At 39.4% G+C, this 18,852-nt stretch overlaps 1 protein-coding gene across 2 annotated transcripts in view; it reads left to right on the top strand.

Moving 5' to 3' along the window:
- Window positions 1–18,852, top strand: part of LOC126100469 (TBC1 domain family member whacked) — a 100,890-nt gene that overhangs the window by 65,661 nt on the left and 16,377 nt on the right. For both annotated transcript variants that reach the window (XM_049911076.1, XM_049911075.1), the window contains exons 5-7: window positions 3,253–3,433; window positions 15,625–15,699; window positions 15,785–15,899. In XM_049911076.1, coding sequence (XP_049767033.1) covers window positions 3,253–3,433; window positions 15,625–15,699; window positions 15,785–15,899 — 371 coding nt within the window. The remainder of the gene's footprint in view (window positions 1–3,252; window positions 3,434–15,624; window positions 15,700–15,784; window positions 15,900–18,852) is intronic.

Here is an 18,852-nt window from a genome sequence, read left to right as displayed (position 1 = left end):
GTGGGGCCTACGCGGTCGCCTGCCCCTTTTTATTGATTCCTTTTTAACGGATCGAAAGTTTAGGGTACGTGTGGGCTCCGTATTGTCCGACGTCTTCCTCCAGGAGAACGGAGTGCCTCAGGGCTCCGTCTTGAGCGTAGCCCTTTTTGCCATCGCGATCAATCCCATTATGGATTGCATTCCACCTAATGTCTCAGGCTCTCTTTTTGTCGATGACTTCGCGATCTACTGCAGTGCCCAGAGAACATGCCTCCTGGAGCGCTGCCTTCAGCGTTGTCTAGACAGCCTCTACTCATGGAGCGTGGCAAATGGCTTCCGGTTCTCTGAAGAAAAGACGGTTTGTATCAACTTTTGGCGATATAAAGCGTTCCTTCCGCCATCCTTACATCTCGGTCCCGTTGTTCTCCCATTCGTGGACACAACTAAGTTTCTAGGGCTCACGTTGGACAGGAAACTGTGTTGGTCTCCACACGTCTCTTATTTGGCGGCCCGTTGTACACGTTCCCTTAATGTCCTCAGAGTTCTTAGCGGTTCATCTTGGGGAGCGGATCGCACTGTCCTGCTTTGCTTGTATCGGTCCATAGTCCGATCGAAGCTGGATTATGGGAGCTTCGTCTACTCGTCCGCTCGGCCGTCCCTTTTATGCCGGCTCAACTCCATCCACCATCGGGGGTTACGTCTTGCGACCGGAGCCTTCTACACTAGTCCTGTCGAGAGTCTTTATGCTGAAGCTGCCGAGTTACCGTTGACCTACCGGCGCGACGTACTGCTGTGTCGGTATGCCTGCCGGCTGTCGTCTATGCCCGACCACCCCTCTTACAAGTCCTTCTTCGCCGATTCTCTCGACCGTCAGTACGGGTTGTATGTGTCTGCCCTGCTGCCCCCCGGAGTCCGCTTCCGTCGCCTGCTTCGACAATTGGATTTTGCCCTCCCTACCACCTTCAGAGAGGGTGAGAGCCCGACACCACCTTGGCTCCAGGCTCCGGTTCATATTTATCTCGACCTCAGCTCACTCCCGAAGGATGGTACTCCGGCTGCAATGTATTGCTCACGGTTTGCCGAACTTCGTGCTCGACTTGCCGGTCACACCTTTATTTACACCGATGGCTCCAAAACTGACGATGGTGTCGGCTGTGCCTTTGTCGTCGGGGCCGCCACATTTAAATACAGGCTCCTCGACCAATGTTCCAGCTTTACGGCCGAGCTTTTTGCTCTCCATCAGGCCGTTCAGTATGCCCGCCGCCACCACCATTCATCATATGTACTCTGCTCTGACTCACTCAGTGCTCTTCAGAGCCTTGGAGCTCCCTATCCGGTCCATCCCTTGATACAACGGATACAGCAGTCCCTCCATTCTTTGGCTGATAACGGTGGTTCTGTCAGCTTTCTGTGGGTTCCCGGACATGTGGGAGTGCCTGGGAATGAGGCTGCGGATGCTGCAGCCAAGGCTGCAGTCCTCCTGCCTCGGCCAGCCTCCCATTGTGTCCCGTCATCCGACGTTCGTGGGGATGTCTGTAAGAGGCTTGTGTCGTTGTGGTGGGATGCTTGGTCATCCCTCCAAGGAAACAAGCTCCGGGCAGTAAAACCGCTACCAACTGCTTGGACAACATCCTCCCGACCATCTCGGCACGAGTAGGTCCTTCTGACCAGGTTGCGGATTGGGCATTGCCGGTTTAGCCACCGCTACCTGCTCTCCGGTGACCCAGCCCCGCAGTGCCCTTGTGGTCAGGCATTAACAGTGCGCCATGTTTTATTGTCGTGTCCCCGTTTTAGTCAATTTCGTGTTGTCCTGTCCCTGCCATCTACTTTACCGGATGTTTTAGCTGATGACGCTCGAGCAGCTGCTCGTATTCTGCGTTTTATAACTTTAACTGGCTTGTCCAAGGACATTTAATCTTTTTACTTATTTTGTCTGCATCTTTGTCGGGTCCTTCTGGTGTCCCCTCCATCCCCTTGAGTTTTACCAGATTCCATGTGCTCAAACAACAGTGACTGGGCGCTAATGACCTCAGCAGTTGAGCGCCCTTAAACCCAAGCAAAAAAAAAAAAAAAAAAGTCCGGGTTATCTGGGTACTTCCCACTAACACCAACCTGTCAGAACTCCGGAGATGGGAACTTGCCCTTCAGTATATCCTCCCTTCTCGTTATCCACCAGGCCTCAACCTCCGCTAATTTCAAGTTGCCGCCACTCATACCTCACCTGTCTTTCAACAACATCTTTGCTTCTTTACTTCCGCCTCGACTGACATCTCTGCCCAAACTCTTCGTCTTTACAAATGTCTGCTTGTGTCTGTGTATGTGCGGATGTGTGTGTGTGTGTGTGTGTGTGTGTGTGTGTGTGTGTGTGTGTGTGTGTGCGTGTGCGCGAGTGTATACCTGTCCTTTTTTCCCCCTGAGGTAAGTCTTTCCGCTCCCGGGATTGGAATGACTCCTTACCCTCTCCCTTAAAACCCACATCCTTTCGTCTTTCCCTCTCCTTCCCTCTTTCCTGATGAAGCAACTGTTTGTTGCGAAAGCTTGAATTTTGTGTGTATGTTTGTGTGTCTATCGACGTGCCAGCGCTTTTGTTTGGTAAGTCTCAAAATCTTTGTTTTTAGATATATTTTTCCCACGCGGAATGTTTTCCTCTATTATATTCATATCATTTCTTTCTTCTTTGAATGTCATAACTCATCTTAAGTGTTGTGTTTGCCATTCCACAAATCTTGCAGTCTCACAAGTATCCTAGTAAATAAAAAAATAGTCTAGTGAACAAATACTATAATTATCACAACCTGAAATGTTCGAACCTGGTCCTGTAATCTGTTGTGGTCAACTTAGGCTATAATTCATACAGTAAAAGCATGAAAACAAAAGGAAACTCTTAGGAGCAAAGAATGCCACACAACAAAAAACTTAGCACCACCATAGGAGAAGACAGGAGCCGCCACTGCATCCCCCCCCCCCCCCCCCCCGCCCCCCCCCCCCCAAAAAAAAAGAAAATCTTTCAAGAAAATTATTTAAAAGTATATTTCGTAGGTTTTTAACAGGGTTAGAACTGAAACTTTTTTGTGGCTACTTAAGTAACCAGGTCTAGCCCACTTACAAATTATCATATGGCCACCCTGGCATCTAAATGTATACCGTACTTTTTGTGTGTTTCTTGTTTAGGCAGGAAAGTAATGAGGGCATAGTCATTTACATTTTCAATTTCTTTCATTGTGTTACATAATTTTTGAGTGCTGTAGCATATATTTCCTTTGTATTTTGCAGGCAGCAAGAACTGTTCCAAGTACTGAAGGCATACTCAATCATGAACAAAACTGTTGGCTACTGCCAGGCACAAGCTCCAATCGCAGCTTTCCTGCTAATGCACATGCCAGCTGAACAAGCATTTTGGTGTCTAGTCTCCATTTGTGACAAGTACCTTGTGGGCTACTACAGTCAAGGAATGGTATGTATAGTGCTACTGAGACTTCTTGCATAGAAAAGAGTTTACAAAAATTAAAAGTATGTTGGAAATAAAGATTTGGGGACTTAGATTCACACACTGTGAATAGGTTAGCAGATTACAGTAATGCGCCTATGAAACCATCTGCAGAAAATTGTTTCATTAGATTTTTGAGAAAAGGGAGAGGATTGTTTTGGAGTCAGTCCCAAGGAAGAAACATGAGAGGTACTGATAAGAGATGGAAAAGCAAGGTGTTGAAGATAATGAAGTAAGTTTGAAAAGAACTTGTGTTAATCTGTAATTGAAGTGAAAAAGAATAATCTGCATCGTCATGAAACGCACTCTTGTGTTATGCAACATTGATAATTAAATATGAAAAAGCACACGTATTTACTATGCGCTCTTGTGTTACGCAACATTGATAATTAAATATGAAAAAGCACATGTATTTACTATAAAAATAACAACTTTATAAGTTGTGGATGTGTCTCAGTAGAACTTTCAACCATGCCTGTCAGTTAAAATTACTTTCATTGATCTGTAGAAAGTTTCATTCATTTTGTGTTTCACAATGGAAAAGTGAACTGTAGGTAAAGAGGGAGAAATTTTGAAGAATATGTTGACTTAGAATCTTGATAGAATGGAAATTGGAAGAACCAGATAGGAAATGGCTTTGATAGTCCTGTAAACACAGTATGGCAGATAATGCATAACATTGACTAACTACAGAGTTTAGTGTTACATTAGGTAATGGTGTGGGATTTGCCAGTGGGGTTGGGGGAGTGTGGAATGGAAACTAAAGTGGATTAGAATAAATCTAGTACTAGCTTAGATCACAATTTTCCTCTAGCACACCAATGATTTGGGTTTTGTAAAAGGGAATTCTGCGTTAATGTCAAATCATAATAAAAATTTCCATGCTAGTGTCAAAAATATTATCTTTACATAATTCAGATTTCGCTTGAAGCTGCACACTCTAGAAATGAGTAGATATGCCTTTTAGGTGGTTTTGTATCCAAGAGATGCTATAGCTACAACTATTACATGGTTTCATAGTGGAAAAACCTTTGTGGATCATTAATCTCATTAGTGTTTAAATTTTCACTGCTAAATTTTGGCAGTAAATTTTCCATCTGTACCATGGCATAATTTTTAGTTTTGTAGTAGGCAGGTCCTTCAGTCCACTTATACTGTGTTGTATTGTGATCACTTCATTTGTTCTACTTATGCTTTTGGAACTATAAGGACCATCCACAAAAGAGACGTAAATGTAGTAAGGTTGTGGAACAGAGCAAGTTTTGTGATGTCATAAGATGAAATTTCACATTACAAATCATTCATGAATGTGAACGGTGCTTGAAGTCTTGTTGGATTTCAGCAATGTGCTTTAAAACAGAAATCAGTACAGTGTGAAATGCCTTTCTGCTTTATGGGCTGAACTGAGCAGATACTATATTGTGATCCAACTAACATGCAGTATTTGGTGCTTTTTAGAATTTGTAAACAATGAAAATATAGTGTTTTAAGGCACTGGACATTAGAGAGAGACATTGAAATCACATTGTGTTCGATACAGTTTGTTATGAGAGTGACAGATGGTATAGGATGAGAAGATAAACCTCTCCAAATGTTTAACTCAACCAATGGTGTGTGTATCTCCACTGCTCACGTAACAGTGAAAGCTTGGTTTGTTGTAAGCTTGGAAGACATGGACATGAAACTTTGATGGCACCTCTGTTATGTGCATGTATAGTACATGATGTCTCAGATTTACTGACCATGATTGATTAATGTTGTGCTTCTGAGTGTTCTGCCAAATAGTAGTTTCCATTGTATGCACTAAATGATGGGGCTTGTTTCACAATCAAGAAGGTTGATATGATAAAATGTATCAAATGAACAGTTTTATACGACTGACACAACACTGCCTTTGAAAACGATGTAAAGTCAAAACATGCAAGGTTGTTGGAAAAATAAAAGTGTGCTCAACACTTCAGAAAAAGTTATCAAAAGTACATCCAAATGGCTGCATCGCCTCACAGCATTTTCATGTAGATTGCAGTTGTTGTAAAGATACTGTGCATAAAAAGGAAACAACTCATCAGAACACTCAAAAGCACATCATTAATGTATAGTATGTGTGGTAGAGAGTTTTCTTGATTTGGGGATCTAAGTTTGATTCCCAGTCACACACAAAATTTTTAACTTCTTGTCATTGTTTTAAGTTCTCTGTGTGTTCAAATAAATTATCTATAGTAATTTATCTAGAAGGAAATTGAATATGTTTATAGTTCTGTTTTCCAATTTGTTAAGTACCTTTGAACCCATAGACACCTCAACAATATTCTTAGTTTTCCTTCATGCATTTTTGAAAATCACTAATGAAGTTGCATTTTTGAAAATCACTAAGGAAGTTAAATCATCCATTTCTGTGTGTACATTTTTTGGAAGCAAAATGTGTGTATATGATGTACAGTGCACCACTGGAGCCTGTTATGGCTGCAGATCACATGGGTGGACATGTTAAACCATGAGCACATAGATTAATTTTATTTTCGTAATTATTTGACATGGCCTTTCCATATCTTTACATCTTATTCTTGTTGAAACTTGGTTTAATAATGAAGTATGCTTATAAGAGCTTTGAATAATAAGCTGATACTTTCTTGAAATGTCTGTTTAGTGACATGAAGCATGATTAGTGACGAAGGAAATACATTTTTCATGTAGTCCAACGAACAGGTCTGTAAAGTTGTGAACTGGTTATATTGAAAAGATAGACTACAACTTACCTCCTAGGTTAAGTGATTTGTGGTGGATAAGAATGTAAAAATTTGTGATAACTGCATATGAAGGCATGTAAATTTTATTATTCCTGGAGAACAACAAATATGTTTGTTTACTTCTTGGATGAGGAGTTGAGGAAACCAGGAGAGTTTGAGGAGAGAAATACTGCTGCCCAGATAATAAGTATACAGTGGAAGTAACAACAGAGGAAAAGAAACCTAAAAACAAACCAAAGTTGAATAAGTTATGTGAAATTAAATAAATAATGAAACAAGAGCAGAGCATTTGCAAAGTCAGAAACCAAGCAGAGGGAATATTTTAAGACATGGATAGATGAGTTTAGGGCAGTATATTGGACAGGAGGTAAAGTTGGGACGTTGGAGTTTGCTTAGATGATTGTTGGAACGAAGCGATACACAGGATGAGAGTTCAGAAGAGCTAATATATGGGGAATGCCCAGATGGTATTAGCCATAAAATAAGAGTTGAAAGTGGCGTTCTGGTGTGGTCTGATATATCCAGGCAACATTTTTTGACTGACCATTAATTGGAATGGACAACAGGATCATTGTGCAAGGTGGTTTTAATAGATCCTTTTCATTTGCTAGAGTAATAAATAATTGTTACGAGACAAATTTAAGAGATAGTGGGTAGATGGCTTGGGCTGGACTTGGATGTAAGTTCTTCATACGTACATGATCAATGGACCATTGGGTTGGAAGCAAAAAGGGTATAAGCATATTGTACGGTATGGAGGAGGAGAGGCAGATAAACAATTTTAGGGATGCAAGAAATATATTAGGCAGAATATTCTCAGCCTTTCAGAGTGTGACAAAATGTATATGAAGACAGAGATGAATAGCGTGACTGCAGGGTCTTACCCCTTGCACGCTTCCCGTGAGACCCACATTCCCAACTGTCCACAATCTACATACGTAATGTTCTTAATAGATATTTGCCCATCTACTCATTATTCATGCACACTAAGGAGACAATTCCCGTAAGAGTTCGAGCAACCTGTGCACATTTGCACAGACGAAGGTCAATGGCCAGGAAGTGCACAGGTTGCCCGAACTCTTACAGGAATCGTCACCTTAGTGTGCACGAATAATGATTAAATGGGCAAGTATCTATTAGGAACATTACGTACGTAGATTGTGGACAGTTGGGAATGTGGGTCTCACGGGAAGCGTGCAAGGGATACATCCCTGTAGTCGCGCTATTCATCTGTGTCCTCGATGGCTCAGATGGATAGTGTGTCTTGCCATGTAAGCAGGAGAGCCCAGGTTAGAGTCCCGGTCAGGGCACACATTTTCAGCTGTCCCCATCAAGGTATATCGACAGCATCTGTCGGCAGCTGAGGGTTTCAGTTAATTATAATAATTAATAATAATATAATCAAAAATAACATAAAAATAAATAATTATAAAAAAAATAACAGGGTACCCCAGTCAGAATTAGAAAACATCAAACAACAAGTACAACAAATACTGGAACAAAATAATGTGAAATCAGAAGAAGAAGAAGAAGAAGAAGAAGAAGAAGAAGAAGAAGAAGAAGAAAATACAGTAATGGACTCAAACATCCCAGAGCAAACAAACAAAGAACAACACGCATCAATTAAACAATCAGAGAAAAACAAAATCTTAAGACAGCCACCAGAACAAGCACAAATAGAACACGAAGTGACACACATGTTAGATATAGAAGAAAAATTTCAGCTGACATATATAGAATACAAAGACACAAATACAGACATTAGACCATCCTTGCATAGACCACCAAATAACCCACAAGTCGAAACAACTGTAACAACTATCAACACAATCATACACAACAAAATAAATGAAAATACAACTATGGAAGAGTTACAACTACTGGTTTATATAGGAGCACTCACTACACTAAATATACACACTAGGCAGAGATCAGAACCAACCAACACACAGAAGAAACCCACGAAACCAGCATGGCAACAGAGGCTACAGATCAGAATAGAAAAACTGAGAAAAAGACATCGGACAGCTAACACAATTCATAAGAAATGAAATATCAGACAAAAAACGAAGAAGGTTAGGTAAAATCTCACAACAAGAAGCGATAGAGCAATTAGATGAAAAGAAGCAGAAATTACAAGCATTGGCCAAACGACTTAGGAGATACAAAAAGAAAAAAGTGAAAATAGAAGGAAACAAAACCAAACACTCAACACAAACCAAAAGAAATTTTTCCAGACAATAGATAACACACACATTCAAATAGACAATCCACCAAACATAACAGACATGGAACACTTCTGGAGCAACATATGGTCAAACCCGGTACAACATGACAGGCATGCATGGTGGATACAAGCAGAAACACACACATACAAGATGATACCACAAATGCCTGAAGTGATAATTTTGCAACATGAAGTCACCTGAGCAATTAATTCTGTGCACAATTGGAAAGCCCGTGGAAAAGATAAAATAGCAAATTTCTGACTAAAGAAGTTCACCTCAACACATTCACATCTAACTAAATTATTTAACAGTTACATTGCAGACCCATACACAATCCTTGATACACTTGCACAAGGAATAACTTATCTGAAACCTAAAAGATCAAGCAGACACAGCAAACCCAGCAAAATATCGCCCCATAACTTGCCTACCAACAATATACAAAATATTAACTTCAGTCATTACACAGAAATTAATGACACATACAACACAGAACAAAATTATAAATGAAGAACAAAAAGGCTGTTGCCAAGGAGCATGAGGACATAAAGAACAACTGATAATAGATGCAGAGGTGACATATCAAGCTAAAACTAAACAAAGGTTGCTACACTACGCATACATTGATTACCAAAATGCTTTTGATAGTGTACCCCACTCATGGTTACTACAAATATTGGAAATATACAAAGTAGATCCTAAATTGATACAGTTCCTAAACATAGTAATGAAAAATTGGAAAATCACTCTTAATATCGAAGCAAATTCAAATAATATCACATCACAGCCAATACAGATTGGGCGTGGAATATACCAAGGAGACTCATTAAGTCCTTTCTGGTTCTGCCTTGCTCTGAACCCACTATCCAACATGCTAAATAATACAAATTATGGATATAATATAACTGGAACATTGTTGTTGTTGTCTTCAATGCTGAGACTGGTTTGATGCAGCTCTCCATGCTACTCGATCCTGTGCAAGCTTCATCTCCCAGTACTTACTGCAACCCTACATCCTTCTGAATCTGGAACATACCAACACAAAATCACACATTTGCTATACATGGATGATCTAAAACCACTGGCACTGCAACCCTACATCCTTCTGAATCTGGAACATACCAACACAAAATCACACATTTGCTATACATGGATGATCTAAAACCACTGGCAGCAACAAATCAACAACTCAACGAACTACGAAAGATAACGGAAGTATTCAGCAATGATATAAATATGGCTTTTGGAACAGACAAATGTAAGAAAAATAGCATGATCAAGGGAAAACACACTAAACAAGAAGATTACATATTGGATAACCACAGCGACTGCATAGAAGCGATGGAAAAAACAGATGCCTATAAATATCTAGGATACAGACAAAAAATAGGAATAGATAATACAAATACTAAAGAAGAACTAAAAGAAAAATATAGCCAAAGACTAACAAAAATACTGAAAACAGAATTGACAGCAAGAAACAAGACAAAAGCTATAAATACTTACGCTATACCAATATTGACTTACTCATTTGGAGTAGTGAAATGGAGTAACGCAGACCTAGAAGCACTCAATACACTTACACGATCACAATGCCACAAATATAGAATACGTTCAGCAACAGAAAGATTCACATTAAGCAGAAAGGAAGGAGGAAGGGGATTTATTGACATAAAAAGACCTACATTATAGACAGGTAGACAATTTAAGAAAATTCTTTATAGAACGTGCAGAAGCTAGCAAAATACACAAAGCAATCACTCATATAAATATATCGGCTAAACCATTGCAATTTCATAACCACTTCTACAACCCTTTAGATCACATAACATCAACAGATACGAAGAAAGTAAATTGGAAAAAGAAAACACTACATGGCAAGCACCCGTATCATCTAACACAGCCACACATCGATCAAGACGCATCCAACACATGGCTAAGAAAAGGCAATATATACAGTGAGACGGAAGGATTCATGATTGCAATACAGGATCAAACGATAAACACCAGATATTACAGCAAGCATATTATTAAAGATCCCAATACCACAACAGATAAATGCAGACTTTGCAAACAACAAATAGAAACAGTAGATCACATCACAAGCGGATGTACAATACTAGCAAATACAGAATACACCAGAAGATATGACAGGGTAGCAAAAATAATACATCAGCAACTTGCTATACAACATAAATTAATAAAACAACACATTCCCACATACAAGTATGCACCACAAAATGTACTGGAGAATGATGAATACAAATTATACTGGAACAGAACCATTATAACAGATAAAACACCACCACATAACAAACCTGACATCATACTTGCCAATAAAAAGAAGAAATTAACACAACTAATCGAAATATCCATAAACAGGAGAAAAAATTGAAAAATACATCCAACTGGCTGAGGAAGTTAAGGACATGTGGCATCAGGATGTAGTTGACATTATACCAATTATACTATCAACTACAGGAGTCATACCACACAATATCCACCAGTACGAGGTGCATTCAAGTTCTAAGGCATCCGATTTTTTTTTCTAATTAACTACTCGCCCAAAATCGATGAAACTGGCGTTACTTCTCGACGTAATCGCCCTGCAGACATACACATTTTTCACAACGCTGACGCCATGATTCCATGGCAGCGGCGAAGGCTTCTTTAAGAGTCTGTTTTGACCACTGGAAAATCGCTGAGGCAATAGCAGCATGGCTGGTGAATGTGCGGCCACGGAGAGTGTCTTTCATTGTTGGAAAAAGCCAAAAGTCACTAGGAGCCAGGTCAGGTGAGTAGGGAGCATGAGGAATCACTTCAAAGTTGTTATCACGAAGAAACTGTTGCCTAACGTTAGCTCGATGTGCGGGTGCGTTGTCTTGGTGAAACAGCACACGCGCAGCCCTTCCCGGACGTTTTTGTTGCAGTGCAGAAAGGAATTTGTTCTTCAAAACATTTTCGTAGGATGCACCTGTTACCGTAGCGCCCTTTGGAACGCAATGGGTAAGGATTACGCCCTCGCTGTCCCAGAACATGGACACCATCATTTTTTCAGCACTGGCGGTTACCCGAAATTTTTTTGGTGGCGGTGAATCTGTGTGCTTCCATTGAGCTGACTGGCTCTTTGTTTCTGGATTGAAAAATGGCATCCACAACTCATCCATTGTCACAACCGACGAAAAGAAAGTCCAATTCATGCTGTCATTGCGCATCAACATTGCTTGGCAACATGCCACACGGGCAGCCATGTGGTCGTCCGTCAGCATTCGTGGCACCCACCTGGATGACACTTTTCGCATTTTCAGGTCGTCATGCAGGATTGTGTGCACAGAATCCACAGAAATGCCAACTCTGGAGGCGATCTGTTCAACAGTCATTCGGCGATCCCCCAAAACAATTCTCTCCACTTTCTCGATCATGTCATCAGACCGGCTTGTGCGAGCCCGAGGTTGTTTTGGTTTGTTGTCACACAATGTTCTGCCTTCATTAAACTGTCGCAACCCACGAACCCACTTTCGACACATCCATAACTCCATCACCACATGTCTCCTTCAACTGTCAATGAATTTCAATTGGTTTCACACCACGCAAATTCAGAAAACGAATGATTGCCCGCTGTTCAAGTAAGGAAAACGTCGCCATTTTAAGTATTTAAAACAGTTCTCATTCTCGCCGCTGGCAGTAAAATTCCATCTGCCGTACGGTGCTGCCATCTCTGGGACATATTGACAATGAACGCGGCCTCATTTTAAAACAATGTGCATGTTTCTATCTCTTTCCAGTCCAGAGAAAAAAAATCAGAGGCCTTAGAACTTGAATGCACCTCGTACATCAACGCAATACAGCTACATCCAAATGTGTATATACAACCACAGAAACCTGTAATTATTGATACATGTTCAATTACCGGAAAGTTGCTAAATGCAATGTAACATATACTGTACAGTTAAAAGGAAGTCACGCTTGATCAAGGTCTGCGTCACTTTCCATTTTTAACCAGACATAATGTCTGAAAAAGGAAAGAAACGTAATAATTAATTATCATGTGACGAAATGTAATTTAATTTCTGCAGGATGGTGCATTTAAGTTGTTGAAGTCAAAGGTGGTATTACATTTTGGCTGTTACCGTCTAAGGCAGTGCAGTGTTTTAGACTTCAAACTCGTATTCAGGAGCAGCAGGTTTCAAATCCCCATCCAATATTTTCAGTGAATACCATAAATTTAAAATTTTAAAACTAACACAGCCTGTTTCTTTTTCCAATTCTCTTGAAATCCATCTTTTGCTTTATATGTGATAACCATGTTGTTGACAGGACAGTAGACCTTAATTTTTCTTCCTTCTTTAATTTTGACTACTGCAATAAATGTGAGAATTAGTAGATATAACAAGTTTGTTGGAGATAGAAAGGATCCATTCTGTTTGTATAACCTTTTCAAAGTCATCATTGTAGTGGGTAGTGACTTTGTGTACAGTGTATGAAAGTATCCAGACAATAAGGGAGAAATTTTCAGTGATGGGGTGTTTGCAATTGTAGAGGTGGAGAGACTGCCAAAAATATGTCGGGACCACGTCAGAACTTAATTTTGGGTCAGTGGCTATATCTATTGTTGATACCATTCTTTGGCTTTCATTTTTAATGTTACACTAGAAAGCATCAGGAAATATGCTTATCAGAATAGAACTACACATGACATTGTTCACCAAAGTGTTGTGTTTTATTACACAGACAGGGTGTATACGACCCGGGAAATCCGGGAAAAACCCGGGAATTTTTTCATCCGGGAGAAAACTGGGAAAAACCCGGGAATTTTTCGGAGTTCCGGGAATTTTTCATTGTTTTAGCTTTCAGTTAAATTTTTGTAGTTTTGATTGCAGAATTGATTCTCTAGCAAAGAATGTTATTGTGTCCTGTTACTGGAGAATGATACTGCAGCAATAAAATATAAACGAGAGGGAAAAAAAATAAAACTTTAGTGGCAAAGGAAATGTGCAATTTACAACAACAAAACACCGTGCATGCACAAGCGTCTGCAAATAGCAAAAATATGTCAAAGGCCGTAGGGCGCAGACTGTAATTCTTTGTAACAATAAACTGCTTGCTATGAGCATGACATCACAACTGTTCACATTAGGTTCGTTTGACCAGTTGCCAGCGGTCTTTTGCGCATGCGCGTTTGACTCGTGTATAAGCAGTACCTTCTCCCACTTCCCGCTACTTGAAGTTTGGCTGTTACCTGTATCGGTAGTAGCAGCAAGCAGCCAGGTGCAAATGAGAAAAATTTTTCTCGCGCGCCCTAGCTGCCAGATTCGCGCTTCCACAGAGATGTCCGAGTTGTAGTGGGGAGGGAGCTAGTCTCCACGTGACCCGTGTTTACGTTAAGTGATTTCGTTGCTTCTCTTCGTGTACAGCTCCCATGTCAAATGAAAACAAAACGGATTTCTGTGGCCGGGAGCTATCAAGTGAGTTAGAATACATTCACATAATTACGGAGGACAAAAATATATTATTAATTTCAGGTTTCCGATTTTATTTTATTTCCAAGTTAGTAGCAGTCAAGCATTAATCGCCTTGCAGAACAATGAAGTTATTTTTCCAAGTTTGCTAAAGAAATTTGGCTTTATTAATCTTTCCGCTGAGGCAATCATTTTATTTTAAACGAAGTGTTTCATTTTACAGTACTGGCTAGTTCCAACTGTTCGCTGAATTTCAAGTGCACGTTATCATCGTCTGCCATGTATGGCACTATGCCATAATAAAGAACCAAAAATGAGATCGTAGAGTACTGGTACTCCAAGAAAATTTACATCCCAAAAACCACACTGAAAAGCTAAATATCAGATGGGACCTACTTCATTGTGAATCTGGAAAAAGCCAATTTGCGCTTCAAGCCGAATTATGCATTTTAGTTTGGTTTACGAAATTCCGATGCTCTTTGGAGTATCCTCTGATGCCCTGTTTCTTTTATTGTGTAATGTAAGCTCTCCTAGTGCTTTATACACACGAACATGCGGGCTTCCTGCACCACTGTAGTTGCACACGCACAATAATGCCTGTTTTCTGGCGCTCTCTGGCAACTGGTAAATCGAACCTATTTCTAACAGTCTCCGGATAGTATTGCGAATGGTGGTTAGAAAAGCGTTACTTTCAAAGTAAATTTCTATTTACGCAAGGTGAATTATGTTACGTGTGAGAAAGTGGGATGGATTTCTAAATCACAGAGCGTTCGAAACTGAACTTTTTGAGGACCAGCCACTTACAAGAATTTCGAGCCGAGACATTTATGTCATAAATTTAAGTTTACTGGCACATTTGTGTGATGTATCTTAAAGTATAACACACGCAAAAAAGATCATTATTAGATGTGAAAGCTTAGCTTCTGTTGTAGAGTGTTAATCTTAGAGACCAATATTATATGTGAAAGCTTAGCTTTTCTTGTAGATATACGGTACTGTGTGCATTAATGTAAACCGTTAACTTTTCCTCTTGCGTGTTCGCATGTAACCAGTGATCTTGTTATTGGCTGACTATAACACGTGTCCTATGCTCTGAATAGCTGCTGTCATCGGCTGGCGAGATCTCGTGGCTTGAGATATGACTCGCTTACAAAAGGACATCGCAACCTCGGTTTCAACGCTCTGGAAACTAACGCGCTGTGTTTGGTGCAATTCGAATTTATACTTTCGTAATACGAAAATATGCAGCGTATATGTTGCTGCAAATCAAAGGTCTTTCCAAAAATTCTCTCCTTTTTTATTAAAAGTCTCTCCAAAACTTCTCTGCCCCGTCTTTCCTTTTTTTTCTGTGAAGTTCTACGCGATTGTATAAAACGTTAACCATTCGAAGGATTGATAAGTTTCAGTTCCTAGGGAAAATCTACGGAAAACCTACTGTCACTTAGAACAGAAAAAGTGTATTTTCGTCCGGGAAAAAGCATATTTTTTAAATGGGATATCCGGGAGAAATCCGGGAATTTTTTTTCCTTGTCCCTGTATACACCCTGATAGACCACTTATTGTGAGAAAAACCGTTTGATAGCAGTGGTGGAGTCAGAAAGTTTCATACTGACTACTGTAGGATTACAGTATATATTACAGGATTACAGCATATACATTACAGGTGCTAAAGCAAATAATTAAAAGCTGTATGATTGTGAATGATAACCCATTGCTTTTTCCAGGAAACACTGCAGCTAGATGGTGAAATTTTGTTTGGACTACTTAAAAAAGTTTCTCCAAGTGTTTATAAACACATAGTAAGTATGGTATAGCAGTTTTTGGTCATAGCAATGGCGTAGTCTGATAATACATGTCATTTACTTACTTTCAATTTTTTTACAGAAAAAGCAAAAAATTGAACCTATTTTATACATGACTGAATGGTTTCTTTGTGTGTTTACAAGAACACTTCCATGGGACACAATCCTTAGGGTGTGGGATATGTTCTTGTGTGAAGGTAAGCAAACAAAATGCTGCACCACTTAGAAAATAATTATTAATTTGTTTCCATAATGTCACCTTAAAACTTGATATATGCCTTTATTAAGTTCATAATAACTAATTTTAACCTACACTTTGCTTGGAAATAATAGGATAGGCTACAGAAATTTGGAGCAATATTTGTTATAGATCTCTACGGAATAACATTAGTGATATACGAAGTTCCTAGTCTTCCAGCAGGCACCTCCCCTACTAGCAGATAGGGAATTCTCGCCCGATATGGTGGGTACCAGGGAAATAGAATACTGAGGGTGGACCAAAAGAAGCAACTGCTGCTTTCTAATATGATATTCATTTATGCGAGCCTAAAGGAAGAAAGCCTTGAGAGTAAATTACATGGTCCTCCAGGTTTGCGATTGTGTAGCAGGCCAGCTTCTCGGCACCTAAAAAAAATGAAATGCTGAAAAACCCGATAAAATGCGTTGGAAAAGCTGGAACTTTGGATGACAGTCTAATAATGAAGAAAATATGGTTTGGATGCTGGCATATGTGAGGTATTTCTGCTAAACTGAACGAGTTAACCACAGAACAAATGGATGTTACTATATTTTCTTAAACAAAGTTGAAAGATAAAGGAGAGAAAGAGCTTGGTAAATATGTATACATTTGGAATGATATAACCAAAGCAGGAGTTTCTATTATGATAGAGAAAAGTAAAGAATCGGAAATCGGTAATTTATTAGCAACATATTGATATAGTTCAAATGACACTATTTGCTAGGAAAGTTGGAATTATCGCAGTATGTGCACACATGAGTGATATAAATGACCAGAAGAATGGGAAACCTCTCAGAGAGACAGAGAAAAACTAAAAATCTCAGGAAGTAAATAACTGATTATTATGAAGAATGCAAGAGTAGGAATGAGGAATCGTGTAGGATAGTGGGAAAACCCAAATAAGCAGTATATAATGACAATGGAGAATGACTGATCAAAAAATCGTCAACACAGTTTTTTTTACTACAAGTACATTCACAAATATATTTGGTAGCATAATACCAGAAAGCATGAATCTATAATAGATTGTATGTCCGTTGAAGGAAAAAGTACTTTTGAGGTGGCTGATATGAGAGCTTATGGAGAATACTTGTGAAGCTCAGTCTTTCTCAGTAACTGTTTACTTAGAAAGAAGTGTTTCTGGCTTTGGAAAACAGCAACAAGGTTTGTACCTTTCTTAAAAGTCCTTAAAAGCTCTTAATTTTTATACTGTGCTATAAAAGTCCTTATAAGTGCTTATTTTGTCCATTTTTTTAAAAAATTACAGTCCTTAAAGGTTGTTATTTTCAATTTGGCAATTGTATTCATACTTAAAAAAAGATTAACTTGTGAAGTTAAAAAGGTGAAAAAAAGGTTGGATGCATGTGTCGAAGGTCAAAGCAGTTATGGTGGTCACTCAGCTGCATGACATGTAGGGCGAGAGGGGCAGGCTGCCCCACCACAGGCATGTAGAACAGAGTGGGGGTATGATTACATGCGGTACTGGCAACTGACACTGCTTGCTGTATGTAAACTCATTACTGCAGTGCCGGTACAGGATAATACTATACGTAGGCCGCAATGGTACTATACATTGGCTGAAATGGCAAGGGGCACGGAAACCTTAACTAAATAGTACACCTCTGACAAGAAAATATATGTGGCAAAGTATCAATCTGCAATTTATCAGCCATCCCTACTTGTCACACACATTTGGTTTCTTTTTAAAATTGTGATTAAAATGCCTGGAAAGCATGCGTTTAGCCAACTGTGGCAGGGATGATGGGAGAAGTTTAATTAAAAGCCCATATGAAAAGTAAATGTTACTTGACATCATATGTAACTTTATTAGAATGATTTGACTTATGTGGAATGGCTAATGAGTTGGTAATATGTTTCATATGTAACTACTTGCATAATAATTATATTTAGTATCTGAGAAAGTGAGTGTTAAAATATATGGGAGAGGTGAGGTATAAATGAAACAAACATTAACGACAAAACAAATGGTAAAAGATTAGTGTGCAGTCACGATCGCTCGAAACTGTGAAAATTTATCGGAAAGATGAGGTACTTTACAATTGAAAGAATAAAAATAAAAGTAACAAAGGTTGAGGTAAATTACTTGGGCACTGCACTTAATGCGTGCTACACCCACAAATTATATCGCAAAACTCGTAATCTCGCAAGCACTTGCTTTATATACATTGGGCACAAAGACGTAGAATTCTCATAGCAAGTTGATTTCGGATAAAAAAGTATGAATTATAGACCAAATCGTTCAAAGTCAATATAGCATAAGCTGGAGTGTTTAATGGCAACTATCAAGACCCAATGAGGATGGAGCTGGGTACATGACAGGAGAGCTGTGCCGCCAGCAGATCTAACCAGAAACTGGAACACTACAGGACACACACATTTAAGAATATTGCGGGGACCGTGTAGCAGACTGTACAGAAAACATGATATATTACCTCTATTTGATATAACGTTGGCAGTGACAGGAAGGCATCGAATTGTCCGGCTGGAGGCATGTTTTTTTGACTTCTAGGCTCCTAAAACCTGCAAAACGCCAATTCCAGGGAAGCTGTTAAAAGAATGTACTCACGAAATTACAGATTTTGAGGTATAGTTTGTAGTTGTAGCACGCGTCTGAGAGAAGAAATTTGCCGTAACTCGCAAACTGAAGACATGCCAATAATTGTTTTTAAAAACTGATTTAGTGGTTTATATTAATTACCAAGAGTATTACTAAAAAATAATACACATTTTTCTTCAATGACAGAAACACATCGTGTTGATGAAACAGCAAGGAAGTATGCTACTGTTTTTTTTACCCTACCACAGGAACATTACAAAGTGTGGACCATTTGCTTTTATCTTATAAAGACTTGCACTCAAATTCAGAAACAAATGAAGCTTCATGCTTTTCA

The sequence above is a fragment of the Schistocerca cancellata genome, chromosome 9, assembly GCF_023864275.1.
Source record: "Schistocerca cancellata isolate TAMUIC-IGC-003103 chromosome 9, iqSchCanc2.1, whole genome shotgun sequence".
NCBI classification, from domain to species: domain Eukaryota; kingdom Metazoa; phylum Arthropoda; class Insecta; order Orthoptera; family Acrididae; genus Schistocerca; species Schistocerca cancellata.
The sequence above is the reverse complement of the archived record's forward strand: the minus strand, read 5'-3'. Positions and strand labels throughout refer to the sequence as shown.